Here is a 19,866-nt window from a genome sequence, read left to right as displayed (position 1 = left end):
AAAAAAAAAGACTGTGATGAGGGCTTCTGTTATGAGGGCTTCTTAACTGGAACATCACAAAAGTAACAATATAGCAGGTTCCACAAAGTTCATTGGATCAGTTACTTTTATTTATGGTGTATAATAAACACAAATACGTACTGTGTTCTATCTATGCTTCTGGCACATTATTGATTGGAACAGTATCTCATAGCCATTTTCTGGTGGTAGAGAAACCAGCCCCAGCAGATACGCACTGAATGAGAGGCTTGGTGAGTCCCACCTCATATCATCCACCCTGAGAATTGAAGTATGAGTTCTTGTTTTAAGTCCACTTTATGCACAGATAGGATAATCGGAACTGTGAAATATGAACCACTATGTGCCTCTGCCAGGTATAGAACCCAGGATCCCTCGATTAAGAGTATTGGTATCATTTGTTTTTCAGTCCACTTTATGTACAGAAAGGCTAATCAGGACTGGACCTACATTTTAAAGTGTCATTTGAATCATTATGTGCCTCCACCAGCTACCGAACCAAGGATTCCTTGATTAAAAGATATTGGTTTAGTTTCTACATCCACTTTATGAACAGAAAAGCTAATCGAGACTGGCCCTACATTTTAAAGAGATCCGAACTACCAAATATCAAACCCAGGACCCCTTGATTACGATGATGATGGCGATGACGTTATCACTACGCCATTGGGTAGGCCCTTGAAAACTGAAACATGGCCTCCACAGTGGTGACTGCATGCAGCAATATAAAAGGTATTTATTACCAATTTTTAAGATTGCATCCGCATTAGAAATTGACATTATTAAACATTGATAGATTTTAGACATATTTTACGTATTTACAGTTTTAGACATGTAAAGAAGAAGGAGACAGTATGGCACTAAGACACTCTTTGTACACCTAGAAAGCTACAGCATTCTTCTCCATTCACGACTTTGCATGAAATGCAGCCAGTCTACACTTCACTACTTTCACATACTACAAAAAAAATCTACTTGCAAAAGTCTACAGTGTTGCCAAACTTGGCATTGTGTCTCACAATTGTGCTGCACACAACACACACAACAAAACATCGAAACGCAACTTCGGCTTGTTTACTTGCTATTCTTTTTAAACATCCATTCATTGAGCTACCAATAATACTCGTTATTACCACAGCAGAAGGACAGAGTAATGAAGGCTGCTGACACACAGAAGTGCATATAAATATATTTACATTCCAGGTAGTTTTCCTATGGAGTCAGTAATAATGACCACCCAGGTGACAAGAACAGGGCACTTTTCGAACAAGAAAATAACATGATTCAACATTTATATTGTACCTTATAGCAGAAAATGCACAATCTTCTAAAATGATGATGATGATGAGGTGGATGGAGATAGGATTTAGGTTGCATTTGTCATGAAGTACCAATATGTTTATGAAGTGATTTATGTGCTTAAGTTACACACTACTTAATACATATGTTACAGTACTTATTATTTAAGTGCACTAATTATTATAGAACACAATGGAAATAATTTTAACATGGACTTGCTTCAGATTAAAAAAAATAGAATAATATGTTTTCTCTATTTCAGCTGATAAGTGATTGTAATTTTTCTCACTTTTTTGGCACTTTTTACATAAAGAAAACACTGCACAATAAGAATCTGAGAAATTGCAAAACTTTGGAAGTGCACTAATAATAGAGAGTAAATTAAGCTATTGAAAACTGTTACTTTTCATACTATATATTCAGTCAATATTCTTATTTATTTCCCCCTTTTATTTTAATGAAATAAAAAGAAAGACACGGTAAAGAATGAATTTAGCTTTAAAAACAAGAAATTACCCTCGTCAATATTAACAATAACTGCACTACTACAGCAAAGAATTTGGTAGTTTTGTAATCATCACTACCAGGACTTACAATCTTTGACTGCTCGATATTGATGTGATAGTTACCAGGAGTGACCATCCCCCCCCCCCCCCCCAAAGGTAGAGACAATATTGATTTAGTGCAAATAATTTCACTGAACACCATGACATTCTCTCTTTTACACCTTTTTTTAAGATCATTCGACGCCCATTGCCGACTCCCGCCGTCCCTAGCTAAACTTGACGAAAACAAGAAAACCAGATAATCCGAGTGAAGCAAGCAAACATTTTACAAAATGAATTTTCATTTGAATAAAATTTGAAATCGAAGGGGGTAATTGCTCCTCTATGCCCCCTGCAGGTGCCCTTGGCCATCAATGTTTGTCCCCCCTTGCTACCCTAGAATTAACTTCCGTCGAAGGTTGGGGGGGGGGAGGCAATGACCCCCTGCCCCCCTGTGGTTGCATCACTGTATAATACAGACATATTTAAGGAATATGTGTTTACTTTAGATACTTACAACCTTATTCTGCACAGTTTGTCAGCTCGACTAACCTTTTATTAATGCGAATACCAAGCCCTTCCCTTCATCCAAACCTATTCTATAGGCATAAGAGGTGGTGTTTCATTTCAACCCTATCGCCACGATCACCCACAGGTAGGTAGAAAAATTATACATAATAACCAAAACTAAAAATCAATAACAAGTCAAGCAAACGATACGATCCCCCCATTTTTGTGTGAAGATATATAGAATTGGTATAAAATTTTGTCCCCCCCCAAAAAAAAATTCCCATGACGCAGGGGCATCATGAAATCAACCTGTGGGCACCCCTGATAGTTATTATCTTATGAAACCCTGAATGCAAAGCTATAAACTTTTCAAACATGAGGGTGAGTTGAACTTTACTGTGAATTTGTTAGTACTTTTATTTGGTGGTTTAAACCATTCTGTCTTATTCTCACACTACTCAGAACTGAACATGCAATCTCTGTGCAATCAAACATCTATTATACTTGTAGGATGTATAGCTGGTAAGAAACTGAAAATGTTGTGACATCCAAACATATTTGTCTAAAAGATCACATATATATATCTACACACACACAATATCTCCACTATATTCAGAATTGAGATGTTAATTCTTACAGAGTTAAATTTATAAAAATTTCACATCAAACTTATCTTTCGCAACTTATGCGAAACGGCTTATTGGATTAAGCACCTGAGTTTCTTAATATGAAAATCTGTGTTACACTAAATATGTCTTCTACATAAAATGTTAATTTGCATTTTACCATGTGATAAATTTGAAACTAGTTTTTGATCAATTTGTATTCAAATAATTTATACACGAAAGTTATATATTACTACAAACTATGAAGTGCGCTTCCTCCCTAATATCTTGCAAAGGGTTTAACAGAGAAGAAATTAGTAATTTTTATGTGTACTACAAATTATGAAGCCCATATCAAAATTAAAATACGTATTTTGAAATGGAAATGATAATGAAATATGAATTATAATGAGCATAGGATTTATGAGATTAATGCTAACATTGAAAGATGATAGCATATTAATATATTATCCTCTTCCAAGCATTAACAGTTCAATACTATCACAAATTAACAACAGTAGTTTTCACACATATATTTGCACATAATAATTATTTACATTTAGAGCTACATTTATTTTGAGTTTCTTTTTATGTGACATCATTAGTGTAATCTTCACCAGATAGAATTTTCAAAAGAAATGCAGATATTTTGTAAAATGATCCTGATACAGTTGCATCACACACTTATCATCATATATTCATAATGCATTTTGGCAGCAACGTAACAAAACAAAAATGTTGTTCGATGCATGGACATTCACAGGATTATTCCCAGATAGGGGAGAAGGCACGGCATTTCTTTTCCAAAACAGGTCTTCTCCACAAATTAAATTTAAATTGAAGAATTTCAGCCACTGATGACACAAAAATTCTTAGTAATAGTACTACTAATTTTAAGATGAATGTGGATAATTGCAAAAGGTTTCAGTTTGAAGTTACCACATTTCTGTGATGACCTGTATCAGTCTTACTTGTACTTATCAGTACTTTATACCAATACTTAATGAAAATTTGTGACTGAAATTAAATTGTGTGTGTCAAATAAAAATTTTTAAGCTGGATATTCATTTTCCAGGGGGCATGAGGGGGGCTGATGCCCCCCTTCCTCCTAAACTCTCATGGTTGAAGATGATGACCAAACGATTGTACTATGTCCTGTCTTCATGCATGATTCTATAATGCAGAACAAAATCTATGCACACTGTTATGCTGTGACTACAAATTCTAATTTTCTTGTTGAATTATAATTCACAAGCATGAACACATTTATATTTCAATTTGTTGAGAAGCGAAGTGAAACTTCTGATTCAACCAATGCTCAAACCTGGGCCTTTGAAATTCATGCCAGCATTTTACCAGCGAACAGCAAGCTAACCTCTGGTTTCCTCATAATTTTGACAACTTGTATCTTTCATAGTTTTGTCTCTTTTAGCCATACTGCATCTAACTATTAGATATGTGGACACTAATGCCATCTCCTTGCAACATAAGAAACAAATTCAACTGCAGCAGCAATACAAAACAGCATGTAGCGTGCAGAGAATATGTTAAAGTAGAGCCTACATTCTGACCTAAATGCCTATTTTCTTCCTATAAATAGATTTGTAGGCTTACAGAATGTAAGTATGTTTCAGGGTACTAGAATCATTGTATGTAAATTCTATTGTGCCTAAAATTGCCTATGTTGAGTATTAGTGCCTATATATGGCTAAAATGTCTCAAAAGGGAGAACAAAATAAAGTTTTAAATATTTTAACTTAGTTTTGGTGTCTACCTGTTGAAGTTTTCCCACAGGAAGATTCGGACTCAAGAGGGGCTGCAACAAACATAAATTTCGCACAGTGCAGATGTTCAATCATTGGAGATGGCAAGATTCAAAGGAAACCCTTGCTCCTGTGAGACTAGCCAGCTGCTTCGAGGTAAACAAACCCACACAGAGGCATTTAAACACATGAAACACATCTCCATAAAATATGAACTGCAGACGACAAGGCAGGGTCCTGAATATATCAGTGACAATGTAAGCGATATGAGAGATCTTCACTTACTGACCTTCAGTATCGAGACGACATAAGTTTTCACCCTCGTGACATTAAGGCACCAAGCAGAGATTGAAATGTTCAGAGTTAAAGGAATTTACGGCAGTGTGGTTCATATTGAAGCAAATATTTTAATCACTTCCCACAGCCAGTGTTTTGGTCGTAAAGACCCAAGATTTACTCATGAAACACCCACGGAACTATAGTGAAGTGACCAATGGGAGAGGAGCACAATCCACCCTTGGTCGGAAGATACCAGCAAACTTGGTGGTAGTGAATATGGAAGAATTTTAAAGACAGTGCCCGGTACATTTTTATAAACAGTTCTCGCAAATCTTTACTGCTAGTTATACAGACAGTGGGCAATGATCTTCTTTCGGCACAGTTATCGGTCTTAGGAACTTTTTACCCAAAGTTATGCAGTTCTCAATACACTTTTATAGAGAGTTCTCGCCGATCGTTACCGCTAGTTTGTCAGAGAGTTCCTTGCCAACTTTTGTCTAAAGTTAAACAGTTCTATGTAGACTCTTTATATTTACAACGCCTAGCGTGTGATCTTTATCGTGAAGCAGTTTATTAACAGTGTATCTACTTATAATTCAGGACTGAACTTAAACATTCAACATGGATGGTAATCTTGGTAAGAAAGAACATATTGGCAATATAATTTAAACAATTGTTTCTTTTCTGTGTATGACGCTACCTATCAGCAGGTGGAGATCCACACCTGTTCCCAATCGGTGTCTGTTGGAGACCTTGCACTCCGATATTTAACTGTTCCACAGAACCATAATGTATACAATGTTCACGTAAGTCATATGCATTGAAAGTACTATTTGTCCTACTACATAATAAGTGTATTGAATCCTCGAGTTCTGATGTTTCCAAATTTACAACTGGCATGTGTCGCAAGACCAAAGACTATAGAATGTAATAGTCTGTAATCTTTGGCCGGAACCTGGACCGTCTAGCTCGAACACCCACAACTGCATGATTTTTACGTATATGCATTTCAGATCTTTTGTTTCAGGTTTTTTTATTCAACATAAAATGCCACACCAACTTAAAGGATCGAACCCCGTACTTTTGTTATAATTTATTGTACAAAAAGTGATAGAGGCATGAACCTTGCACTGAACTTTGTCTATGTGGATAAATTGAACACATCAATATAAAGGCTTTTTTACACTAAGCAAGAAATACAGTGCATTCCACATAGGATAATAATAAAAGAAACATTCGTAACATTGAAACAATTAGTTCGAATGACAGAAAGTTGATATCATTGTGAAGAGTAACTGTGAAAGTTTTAGAGGCAACGGGCTGTGATAGGTTGCACATGTGCAGGAGTCAGACTCATTCAAACTGCAGAGTACCCACAAATGTAATGTGTGGTGTGGTCATGTCTCCGAGCACACTGTAAATGCAGAAAATTACATGGACATGTTACAGGAAGTCCAAAGTTTCTTATATGACCAGTTCAACGCAGGGTGGATTGGGTGAGGATTACGGTTCATGACATGGTCACCACAGTCACTGGACCTTACTGTGCCCAACTTTTTCTTGTGGGCTTGTAAGGAGCAGGTGTATGTACAAAGGCTCAAGATTTGCCAGACTTACATGAAAGAAATCCTGCTGCAATCAACAATGTGATGCCACAAATGCTAGAGAATATATCTGCCGAAGTAGAATGACATTTAGACATTTGCCGTGCTACCAATGGTGTACATGTCGAAGTGTACTAGACATATACCAAAACTTTCTGGGTTTATGTTTGTTTGTAAGAAATTTTGGAAATAAATCATGGTAAGCAAAGAAACCTTTAATAATTTATTTTAGGCAAGGATGTAATACCCTTGTATTCTTGCTAGGAAATTTACTTTTTCAACTGAAGTTTCTACAAGAATATTCTCAGAAATTAAGTATCAGGAAAGCCAATTCTACTATAAAGGGTGATTCAAAAAGGACTTTACAACTTTGAAAGCATATAGAAATTTATTCAGATAACTTACAGAGTGGGTTGAGGTGCCATTGCAAAGCAAAACACTTCAAGTTTTGACTCACGTAGTCCATTAGTACCGAACTCACCCACCAGTAGCGCTGTCAGCATTGTTCTTGAAAATGACTACTTTTACTGGTGCGGAACGTGATCGCTGTGTGTTTTAGTTTCACGAGACTCAATCAGCAACTGCAGTGCAACGTAAGTTTCATTCGGAGTATTGTAAGGTGAGGCCTCCTAGTAGGCCTACAATTTACTGTTGGCACCAAACCTTCATTGAGACTGGTTGCATGGCCACCTCACTCCCCAGATTTGTGCTCTGCTACATTTTTACTTGTGGGGTTTTATTAAAGATCGGATTTTTGTAACACCTTTACCTGCTGAGCTTGCTGAGCTGAGACTTCGAATTAACGCCGCAGCTGCAGAAGTGACGCCTGACTTAGTGGTGAAAGTCTGGAATGTAATCGACTTCAGGTGGGATGTATGCCACATTAAAAATATTACAAATGGTAGCCACATCGACCCAACATGAATGTTGTATGACAAACTTGATGTGTTTTGCTTTGCAATGGCACCTTAACTGACTCTGTAAGTTATCTAAATAAATTTCTATATGCTTTCAAAGTTGTAAAGTCCTTTTTGAATCACCCTGTATAATCTGTATGCAATTCTTTTGAGACACATCTGGTGAAGAAAATAAAAGTGCCTTCGGAATATTTCACGAATCAAGGAGAAGGAAAGATCAATAAAGGACTATTAATTACAAACTACGAAGACTTGCACATACAAGTAAGTGCCCAATGTTCTACATCAACATTGAGTCTTCATGTAGCTGACTCCACTCGTGATGTACCTGGTGCATTGAGGGGCTGGAGGTACTTACCATGACCATCATACTTACTGGAAAAGTTGCGTGTTGCTAACATCGTAGTTAAGATTGCACCCTGTGGAAGTAAACAATAATGCATGTTAACTCAAATTTAAGAATTCATAGTCAATATTTCAATATCAAACAGAAACATCATCAACATTACTAGTTTTTGGGATTTTCCCCCCTTCTCCCATGAACTAATCATCAGTTAATCCCCCTCTCCCCATACCTTATAAATAGAGGAAATATAATATCTAAATGAAAAGGGGGAAATTGATATACAATGAAACCCCGATTTTACATTTTCCCACATTATGCATTCAATCTTGATTGTCCAAACATAGCAAAATGCTGTAAAATTTTCCACAATTTTCCATTTTCCCGTATTTTAAGTTTTTTCAACCTGGTTCCCTGAGAAACGTAAAATCGAGGTTCCACTATACTTTCCTTAAGAGATGTCTTCCAAAATGCAAGTTTAAGTATGTTTTAAGCCCACCTTATGCACAGACAGGCCAATCGGGACTGGAACTACAGTCTAAAGTGGGATCCGAACCAGTACATGCTTCCTGTGGGTAACAAAACCAGTACCCCTCGATTACAAGGTGACTATACCATCAGGAAGGTAAAAAAAAATCTTTGTGAAATCGTATAAGCATTAAGAATAAATAACAATTGTAGTCTACCCTACCTCCCATCACACACACAAACACACACACTTACTCTCACCAACCCCATCCAACTCCTGAAGGTATTTTTTTTTTAATTACCACCCTCCCACTCAGATTTGGGATGATACTGGTCGCTTAGAAACAAATACAATCTAAACATGCACTATCTACTGCAAAATAGAACTTCATTGTCTTGATAACGCAAAATTTCTATCATTACTAACTCGCATGTTTAAAATCAATCGCACCTAACAAGAATAAAGAGCAACATCTGATTACAATGTCCAAAATGAGTGGGAAGTAAAACAAAGCAAAGCATTGGCATAGAGAACAACTGAAGAGTTCTTTACAAACAGTCATACAGAGAGAAAAATTAAGTTGATGAGTAGGTTTGAGCATTTTAAACACATTGTTTAAGGGCATGCGATTAAAAAAAAAAAAAAATTACCATGATTTAAACTACTTTTTAATTTAACTATTGCACGAGATATTTAAGATTATTTCAATTCAGCTTCTCTTGCCATTTATTCACAAATATACACGAATTTCCTTCCCAATAAAAGACATTAAAAATTAAATGTAATTTTAACAAAGAATGATACATCAAAGTATCCTTACAAACTTGAAATACATACAGTGAAAGAAAAAATGAGACATGTATGGACCCAGGATCATAAAATCAAAAATACAGTTTTATAAAATATTGAAACATCACAATAAAAAGTATCAAAATGCTGATATGTTATATATTATTGTTTCATCATTATTGATGATGGTTTTCATTATTGGGAAATATCAACACTAGATATTTTGCAATGCTGAAATTAATTGTAATATGTCAAAATCCCTATAAGCCTCATGGACTGCAAATTTGGCACATATGACCACTACAGAGAAGATCTCTTCTGAAAGTTAAGTGATGTAGTGCCAAATAAATCCACTGTCTGGCATGCAGGGGTATTTGCTGCTTTTCTCTTAAAAGCCAATTGCTACAAATGCATACTTACTAAATTTATCATCAAGTATTTTCAATCGCTTTTATCCTGTTAGGTTTGCAATGATTCTGAGCCCAATAAATTCTATAGAATACTAAGCGAGTGCACATTTACATCTACAAAAACTTCTAAATAACAGAGGATAGCAAAAAAGTACAAGATTTTCTGCTGACCCTCTGTTCCCCATCTAACTTAGTTTGGGAATCTTCTTCTCTGCAGACAACTGTACATGCACATTAACCCTTTCTTTATGCTCTGATAACACAAAACACACAATACTGAACTTACCTTCAATTTACGCCTTGCATTGAACTTCTTTAAGCAATCCACTGTCTCTTGCCTGTGGACAACAGATGCAACACGTTCCCGTTGCTAGAAAGAGAAAAAAAACATATTTTTAATTATATAAAATTAGATGGTTGGTATTATAAATTAGCATTTCTATCTATTATGAGAGTTTTATATAATTACCACATTATTTTCATTTTTTATATTGTAATTAAATTCATAAAAACTAATTATTCTGTACAGTATAAAAAGTGTGTAACTTAACTTACACATTTGTATAAATAAAGCATATTTATTATGTATATGCATAATTCTGAAGCAGAACAAAATGTAAGCTATGGTATCTCAGAGTAATATGAACAGATTTTATTTACACTAAATGTGAGAGTTTTTGGCTTACATACTTAACAAATCAAATCTATTATACTTGCACCATGCATCAAAGTGCAACAAAACTAGGAAAGTGTGTTTTGTTTATCATTATATAAAATTTAGCTAAATGAAACCTCACAACAAAAATTCCAAAGTTTATTCTTTTATGACTAATAGCAATCCTGGATTTTAAAAATAGCATGTAGGCCAAAATAAGAGCTTTACCCAGCTGGAATTTTCTATTGGTTCCAATTGAAATTTCAATTGGATTGAATTGGTTTCAATTCGAATGAATCTGATTCTATCGGATGCCTAATATTGCTATTGGAATGTATTTGTTTCAATCGGTATCTCAACTAAAACCAATTTGAAAATCAAGACAATATCCAATTGGTGAATTGTATTCAATTGTAAGTTTGTATATATTGTAGAATCAATAGGTTATAAATTCATTTATTGACTCAAAGCATAGGTAGTTTAATTCTTGACACCACGTTTCCTCTGATATAGAAGTTCATTGAAGAAACAGCACACATGAACTGAATAATTTCTGAATTCTGATGCATACTACTGAAGTCAGATTTATCTTAATATATACCTATAGAACTCTAAACCAACTCAACTTTAAAGCAGCTAGTAGTTGGAATAAATGTTCATATTAGTTCTTGTTTTTTGCAATATGGAATTTCCATAATTATTCTTATGTGTAAGTAATGCAATTGGAAAAATGAGTAATCTTTTGATCAACTAAGTCGATCTCGACAGTGTTTTGTTCATCACTTTTTCAAGTGTTGTGGGTAAGATTCTTTGTTTAACTTAATTTGTTGCTGTTTTCGCATGTATAAAGGAAGAACAACATGTCAATTTATGACTAAAGTAGCACGTTTTTTATTTTCTATAAGTGTGTTAAACACAATGAAGCTACAGAATTAAAAACCTGTTCATATATTTGAAAAAAAATTGTATGTGAAAGTTTTTCAAAGTTACAAATTCCAGATGCTTTACCTGAGATTTATTTTAGTTGTTTTATATGATTTCTTCATTGCATTTACAGATATATCGATAAGAATTTTTCATTAGCAATATATTGAAAACAACCAAATATTTTCCAATAGAAACCAATTCATTACAATTGACCAATCAGTTCAGATAGTGTGTCTAAAAACTCATACTGGCTATTGGAAGCAATTGAAAAAAAATCCATCTGGGTACTTAATACTGTTAGGAAATAAATAAATTTTGTGGAGAATATGAAGATGTGTGTCACAAATACATATACAATCTAGCATTTTAAAAATTAACACACCCACACACCACAGTTGATTATAATTTTTCTCCATTTAGATTATTTCTGTTACTTCAGTAGAAAACCAATGAACTAATAGCAATTCTTTAAAGGAGCAATTATAAATTTCATGTAAACTATATCATCAAATGAAATGCATGAGTTTCTTATTAACAAATTTAACTTAATTTCCAGAATCTTGCTTGGCAATAATTATCAAGTGTATTTTACTGGAAGCCTACAAGAGGAAAAAAAACTTGCACTTCACTTCAGCTCACAGCCTTATTGTGATTTGGATATTCACAATTAATAAAATGTGGAACATACAGTGTAATATTTCTGACAAGCTCAGATGCCACATATAGTGTTCACAATTTTTGCAAGATTTCTTTCTAACAACAGATTTCAAATTTCTCACGAGAATCATTCTCAAACAATTTATTTGTTTTTTCAAAGTTCCTTGGCCTAATGACAAATAGCCATTTATTAGAAATTAAATACAAACATACGCAGATCCATGGATGCTTAAGAGCTTCAGATGCTGTTATCCTCTTAGCAGGATTTACAGTCAACATCTGGTTGATCAGGTTCTTTGCTTCTGGTGTGACTGTGTCCCACTCTGGTGAAGGGTACTGGAAGAGAGAGAAATTTGTCAGAACCAATCTGTCCCTCCAAATAACATAATTTAATAAGTAGGAACATGCATATTTCATTTTTGACATACAGATGGCATATGCAAGAGATTACACTCTGTAATGTCATTTGAAGTGACTTCAGCAAGGTAGAGTGCATTTCCCATGACATTGTTAATAGTCTATTTTGCATCATTTCATTACAATGAAATTTGCAGTTTATGCACAGATACAACACTTTCCTGAGGCTATATTATCCTGAGTTACGCAAAATTGCAGAACATTATTTATTCTTGCTGCAAAATGTAAGATAAAATTACACTTCTTTATCAAGGATCAAACTTTATAATATTTCATGCCTACTTCATACAAAGTGAAGTTTATGAATATGTCTATTAAGATAAAAAAAAATTAGAAGAAATATGAAGTTTCCAAATAAAATTTGAGATTTTATTCCCCTTAACAACACTGAAATGTCATTCAAAATATTCCTGGGTTCGAATCCCAGCCTGGGAATGGGTGTTACTTGAAAGTGTCACTTCATCTATTTAATCCAGCCATCACTAATTCTCATTGTAGCAATTAGTCAAAAGTGGCAGAAATGTGACAAAGTACCAAAACACCAGACTCCAATGAATTTTGCCTCAGGAGAAGAGACTGCATATGTAGTTATTTACTTGACAAAAACCACAGTACATGTATATGAATTACATATTTACATTTACATTCATGAAAATAACAGAAGTTTGTATTAAGTTACAGACTATTTATAGAAACGCTAGATCGATAAAAATTCAGTAATTTTACCAGTAAATCAATACACTGATATGCTTATATCAGCCAATGAAAACTGTGCCGATTAATGTTGCATCCCTAGTATATACAGGGGTCATCCAGAAAATAAGTTCCATTTGCCAATTACAAAAAATCCCACATCCCCTAGATGTGCCTTCACGGTATGGTGGTATATGCATGGGGAACTTTGCCTTTTTACCTTTACAAAATGTAGTGGAACATAAAACTTTATTGCACACTGAAGTACATAAAAATAATAATAATAATAATAATAATAACAACAACAACTTGTGGCTCAACAACCCATGCACATTGTTCCACCCTTTGTTGAACTGTCACACCCATCTTCCTACCATTCATGCACTCATGATATGTTCCCCATACACCTCACTAATCTGACAGTAGATTTCAGCTGCTGGCCCATTCTGTACATTCAAATATTGGATCACAGAACACACTTCACATGCATCGGGCATCTTCATTTTCTTGAACATTATCACAACCCACTGTGAAGCATCTGCTCTGCACTACCATCTTTCCTCCAACTGACATTTGTGCCTTGCCACACTGCTGCAGCACAAATTCCAAACGGAACTTACTTTCTAGATAGACTATATAGTAAGGAGCACTGGAATAGAGAGCAGTCAATGTTCTAAGTCAACTATTATTTCTATAGTGGATGAAACTGATGGAGATATATGATGTATGAGAAGTCCCACTACACCTAACTCATTTGTCCCAAAACTCAAGCAAACATCATAACTGCAAAGTCAAACATCACAGGCAGGAAAATGAAATCTAATCTAATACTCATCTAATCCAATCTTCATTAACAAGAAATTGGAATCATTTTTTTGATAGAATATAGATCCTTATATGTCTGCTACTTACTACTCAATATTCTATTGCATTCATCATGAATGATGCAAAAAATTTGTACAATTGGACTTGGTACATGTGAGTGAAATATTACACATTTCAACAATATAAACCTAAAACGAATTAGTGAAAAAAATATCCGCAGGGAGTGATACTTACATCATATGCCCCTGCTTTGATTTGTGCATACAACCGATGTTGATCTTCATCCCAGAATGGTGGATAACCCACAAGTAAAATGTACAATATAACACCTACAAATAGGTACATAACCATGTTAGTACAGCACCTAAATAATAATGTTCATCATACATAAGTAGATACACATACAAACTCAAAATTTGATACATACAACAATAAAAGTTAAATCAAAATATGCAGAAAACATATTCTATCAGTTTTCATGAATGAAAATAAAATAAGTGGAAAATTAATACATTTAATTTAAATCTGAAAAGTATGAAAGTTGGATTTAAAGTAAAAAAAAAGTAAATTGTCGATCTTTCTAAAAATGGGTCTTCCCTCAGTCAAATGTATAGTGTCAGGCAAAACCTATTCTTTTTTCTCAGTACTCTGCAGAAGTTAAACACTAATATTTTTTTTGGATTAAAATGTTAATGCTTTTCCATTTCCCATTTTAAAAGTTAATTTTTTAAATGTAGTCCTGGCTTCAAAAATACAAATAATAGCAACAACTGGAATGCAATACTCAGGTTTGGTATTTGTAAAATAAATTTGATCAATTTGCATGAGACTGGTTTTTCACAATGAAAATTACACCACCAGTAAATCTAATGCTTTCCTTTCTATGCATGTGAAAAATGATAAAAAAAAAAAATACAAGTTAAAACTTTTGCTCCAAAATATAAACAAGTTTCAGATCAAAATTATATTTGCTATAAAAATCCAATGATTTCTTGGAGATTGTCACATAATTCTATTCGAATATTTATACGAGCAGAGTCAGGGTTGTTGATGGAACTGTAAGCATCATGTCACATGTAAGATTAACTGACATTCTGTCTGAAACTACTGATTTCTTTAAACAGATTTTTATTTGTGTAAAGAAAATTTTTGAATAGAGTGAAATAATTGCATGACATCTGGTACCCAATGCTATGCATTTGAAACCAAGTTAATTATGTAGCTCAAGATGAAGATTGAATAAATAAGAAAATAAATAAAAGAAAGAAGGCTGCTTTACAATTCTAGACAAACTTAAAGTAAGTCAGATCATGTGGCCACCACATGTCTATATGGGTGTCCTTACAAGAACTGGCAACATTGAAGGTTCATGGGGTGGCCACAGCACTATTAATGCTTCATCAAAATTGTGACGATAAGGTGAGAGTTTCTTTAAGTTTGTCTAGAACTTATAAACATAAATTCGATAGGGAAATTATACAATAGGTAAATAATATTTAATTTTGTTACGCACTAATTTGAACCAACGAAGACTGCAAGGCAATTTCGATTCAACAAATTAGACAATATGAAAATATTTACCACATGCCCATATATCAACCGGTTTCCCATATGGTTCTTTTTTTAGCACTTCTGGAGACAGATATCCTGGCGTCCCAGCGAATCCTAAATAAAAGGGAAACAGAATGCATTAAATGACTTCTACCTGACTGCCACCTGTTAGAAGTTAACATAATTTCAAAAAGTTCCCACATAACTAATAAATATGCATATTGAAAATATCAGTGCCAAATACATAATATAAAGTACATGCTTCTGTTATTTTATATGGATACATATAGTGAATAAAAAATGGAGGGCCAGAAGGGCTAAATAGCAAATGAGAAGGAAATAGGAAAGACTCATCAGACACTGTCAAGTCGACAGGCCTAGTGAGAGAGCCAAGTTTATCTGTACCAACTATATATCTTCGATCTGGACCTGGCAACCCTGCAGGTCGAATTCACTTCCATTTCTGCCATATTTTTTTCTACATCTGAAGATGTAGCTCGCATATAAAATTTTTCCAGTTTCTGTTGAGTGTTTACCATTTCCTTCATAAAAACCATATATGCTACTTGTAAATTTACTGAATCTTAGGCATAGCAAAATAAATTAATGGATAATATTAAGTTTATGTGTAGAGGTATGTTTAGTGTGTACATTTCATATACATGCCTTCACAGTTTCTTCATTTCAGATCTAGTTAGTTTTCAGTAATTTTTAAACTATTTTATAATTTATAGTTAGTAAAAATATGATTTTATTGTATTTTATGTGAATACCAAAAGAGAAATTCCTATTAGTGCATTACATTTAAAACATGGATGCTGAACTCCCAGTCTGTCTTTCTGTGATGCATTTGGTAACCTTTGTCAAATGTAAATCTGTGAAAGTTTTTTAGTGTCTTTGAGAAATGTATATTATAGTCTTACAAAACGTAAGACTAAATATCTATTACATGGAAAGCAGTAGATTAAGTGACTTATTTGATGTCCTGAATAGTTAGGATAATGAGCAATTAAGAAGCAGTTCATGTAGAGTTGTGCATTGAAAGAGAATGCCAGGTGACATGACTCAGTAAATTAGTATTATTAAATTTGGATCTGGCATGAATGATGCATGTTGTTGTTTCCTAGGCTTTTAATGCACTCTCGAAGTCAAAGCAGCAGCAAAGCAAGCGTGCATCTTCTGCCAAACCACTTTTTCTGGCAGCTGAATGCACAAAAAAGCAAAGTTACAAGAATATAAACATACCTGAATAATGAGCTATGGAACAATTTAGGTGCAAAAATAAACAAGAATTGGCAAATTGAATCATCTCAATGCTAAAAGCAAGACCTACAAAAATTAAACTAGCTATTTGAAACAGCTTGTTGAACACAGCAACATATTTATTGAAACATACTGAAAGTTATAAAGATTATAATCTTATCTATAACCCTAAAAGGAAAGAATATTAAAAACTTACTTCCATTGTCCTCCTTACCTGGTACACAGTATAAGCATCTCTTTCATAGGAACTTACACATTTTAACCTGCATCCATTTACATGTAGTACTACAATATTTTAACTTCCTATGGACACTTGTTTTTCTATTATTTAATTCAGCTTCCTCCACATGTAAGTACTCCTGTTTTGTATCCCTGAAGCAAAGTGGTGACCTTCGTGAAATATTGGAATAACGATTGAACGTCACAAGGTGAGTGCAATTCTTTTGAACTAAAAACTATATTCGAAACAAAAATGGGAAGACAAAAAAAAAGCATCTTCTTCTTTTTCCCCAACTTCAAACCATCCTTAAAGAATACAACTGGAGAGTACTTGCATGTTTATATTAGCCATCTGCAATACATTACAATAAAAATATGTTCGAATGTTCTTTCATTTACAGTGATGAAATATCGGAACAAGGTATCATTTAACATTGTCACGCACTGCTTTTCAAGTCTTTTTTTTTTCCAGGTCTCATTTAGGATTTCTCTCTTTTTGAAACATTACAAATAAAGGAAATCATAACTTAATATTAGACTGAGCACTACCACTTACCAAACCATGCTTGCTGTTCTCCCTGAACCTCAATCGCTAAACCAAAGTCTGCTAATTTTACTGCTGCCCCCTTGGCTTTACTTGCTAAAAGTAAGTTTTCAGGCTGGAAGAAATGAATTGTAAGATATCACTTCCTCCTACTTTTATGACGATCAAAGTATACTATCCTTATCTTTACAATACCGGGGTGAGTCATAAATTCATAGGGTTCTGGAGGACAGAGGTTGGTGGCCTCCAAACAGCAAAGTGGAGTAGGTACTGGTCATCATCTGGTCACGTGTCTTTGTAATCAGACAGGTAACCACGTGCTGAAGGCGGCCTCCCCAAAGGTGTAGCGGTATTGTTGCCTTGTAATCAAGGTGTCCCAGGTCCAATACCTGGTGGAGGAACAGAGTGGTTCAGATCACACTTTAAACTGTAGATTAAGTCTCAATTAGCCTTTCTGTGCACAAAGTGGATTTATAACAAAAATTCAAAACCCAACCCATGTGTCTAGACCAACACCCATGGGCTAATCAATCAAGATGCGACTGTATGAGGAGAAGCTTGTTGGTAATATGCTCCTTTCCCACTGCTGGAAAAAGACTGTCGAATGCCACATTTGCAGAGAAGGAAATCTTTGTGGAAGGTGAAGGGGCGGCAATGATATAGGTCAAATGCATCCAGTCTGAAGACACCAACCTTATAAACAAACCAAGGTGGGGAAGACTAGTGACCATCAATATTGAAGCCCTACTCCAAGCTATTGAAGGCCATCCTGTAACAAGCAACCGACGATTAGTAGAAGTTGTTCATGCATCTCAAATCCACCATCGTTCATCACATGAACCACCTAGATTTTCACTCCAAGTGACCTCGAATGGTTCTCAATGAGCAGCTTTTGTCATGATTTGCTTCAAAATTTACATGATGACAGGTCATGGCAAAGAGTCGTAACAAATGATAAGGGCTGGGCCTTTCTTTGTCATTCCGAAACTAGAAACCAATTGCTTTGCTCACGGACGGAGGCCCTAAAGCACTTTGAGGAGAAAACAATGTTGTATATGGAGTGGAACTTCGAGGGTCCTGTTCTGCTACTCGGTTGGGACACAGATGAGAACTTGTGTGCTGTAGCTGCATCAGTGTTATCCAGCAATGGTGAATGAAAAGCGGGTCCTTATTCATTGCACCAATGTATAATGTCACACATGGTTTACCCAAAAATTCAGGACTTGATGGCCTGAAAGTTTTTCTACACCTGGCCTGTAGCTCAAACATTGTGTCATAAGATCGTTATAGGGCTGACAGTTCAAGTCCTTAAAGCAGGCGTTTTCAAACTTTTTGCAGTCATGGCTCCCCTCCGCTGCCAAAATCTGCATGCGCCTCCCCTCAATAATAATAATAATAATAATAATAATAATAATAGATAAACACACGTGATGTGACCATGTAAGACCAATACAAAATCTTTTCATGTGTTTATTTACTGTTGGTACATACACAAGTAATGAAGATAATCACATGTTTGATTAATACAGGTAATGTATAAGTTTTTAACTGTTTATAAGCTCTATACATATAACTGTTTATATCATTCAGTGATATGATATTCATGAAATAAAAAGGATAAATGCAGACAGTAATAAAAGCTGGATAATTGATGTTGAAAACAGGCATACAGCAATGTTTGGATTTATTTATTAGATATTAGTCCTGTTTCTTACAACAACATGCTCAATGCATGAAAGCAATCCCCAATGGTTATATCTTTAATCTCTCTCTTACAAAGCAACAGCTCCTTTTTGAAGGCTGACACCTTGTCTGATAGGTGCAAGATTCTCTTGTACAGTTACGGACACTTCTGGGTTGTAATGATCCCATTGCTATCAATGGGATTGTTACAACTCAGAACTGTCCGTGACAGTGCCTTGTAGAGATACATTGAGAACATTCAGTTTGTGGAAAATATCAGAAAGTTATGCCAATTTCTGTTCAAAAGCGCTAGCAATGAAGTTTTCAGCATTGGCATAGTTTTGTTCCACAAGGTATGAGTGCCGTTCCTGTTTCAGTTTAAAAACAGGAGAGTTAGACAATGCCAAAGGAAAACCTGCGTTAGTTGCAATAATGCAGAAGATATCTTTTTATTAACACATTTTAAACTATCAGAAAATGAATTTTTTTTTTGGAAGTTCTTGCGCTTCCCATGCGAAACTTTGACGCCTCTCCAGGAAGACATGCTGCACAGTTTGAATACCACTGCCTTAGAGGATATGCCAAAATGTAACACCGAGGTTTTTGCATCAAAGCCAGTCACCTGGCATCACCAAGGAATTATTTCTGTGGCTGAACATTGTAGAAGGACCATGGACTCCAATGGCCTGTACCTCACAGAATAATCAACTGTTGTTGGTGCATGGTGGAGTGATGAACATGATGGTTCCCAGAAATGCTACAAATTTATGGCTCACTCTGGTACATGTATGCTGAAGCACCAATAAAACCACAGAGACTCTTGGTTCAGTACTACCTTAGAATGTTTACAAAATTATATTTTCTCAGGATATCAGTCAGGT

At 34.8% G+C, this 19,866-nt stretch overlaps 1 protein-coding gene across 14 annotated transcripts in view; it reads right to left on the bottom strand.

Moving 5' to 3' along the window:
* Positions 1-19,866, bottom strand: part of CaMKII (Calcium/calmodulin-dependent protein kinase II) — a 394,054-nt gene that overhangs the window by 90,431 nt on the left and 283,757 nt on the right. For 10 of the 14 annotated variants that reach the window (XM_083131299.1, XM_083131300.1, XM_083131303.1 and 7 more), the window contains exons 6-11: positions 17,315-17,417; positions 15,307-15,390; positions 13,960-14,054; positions 12,004-12,126; positions 9,838-9,921; positions 7,899-7,959 (exon numbers count right to left, since the gene is read on the bottom strand). In XM_083131299.1, coding sequence (XP_082987425.1) covers positions 7,899-7,959; positions 9,838-9,921; positions 12,004-12,126; positions 13,960-14,054; positions 15,307-15,390; positions 17,315-17,417 — 550 coding nt within the window. The remainder of the gene's footprint in view (positions 1-7,898; positions 7,960-9,837; positions 9,922-12,003; positions 12,127-13,959; positions 14,055-15,306; positions 15,391-17,314; positions 17,418-19,866) is intronic. The other 4 variants (XM_083131301.1, XM_083131308.1, XM_083131311.1 and 1 more) reach the window with 1 other exon arrangement.

Source organism: Lepisma saccharinum, chromosome 11 (assembly GCF_977018435.1).
Source record: "Lepisma saccharinum chromosome 11, izLepSacc3.1, whole genome shotgun sequence".
NCBI lineage: Eukaryota > Metazoa > Arthropoda > Insecta > Zygentoma > Lepismatidae > Lepisma > Lepisma saccharinum.
This window is presented reverse-complemented; position numbering and strand designations above follow the sequence as displayed.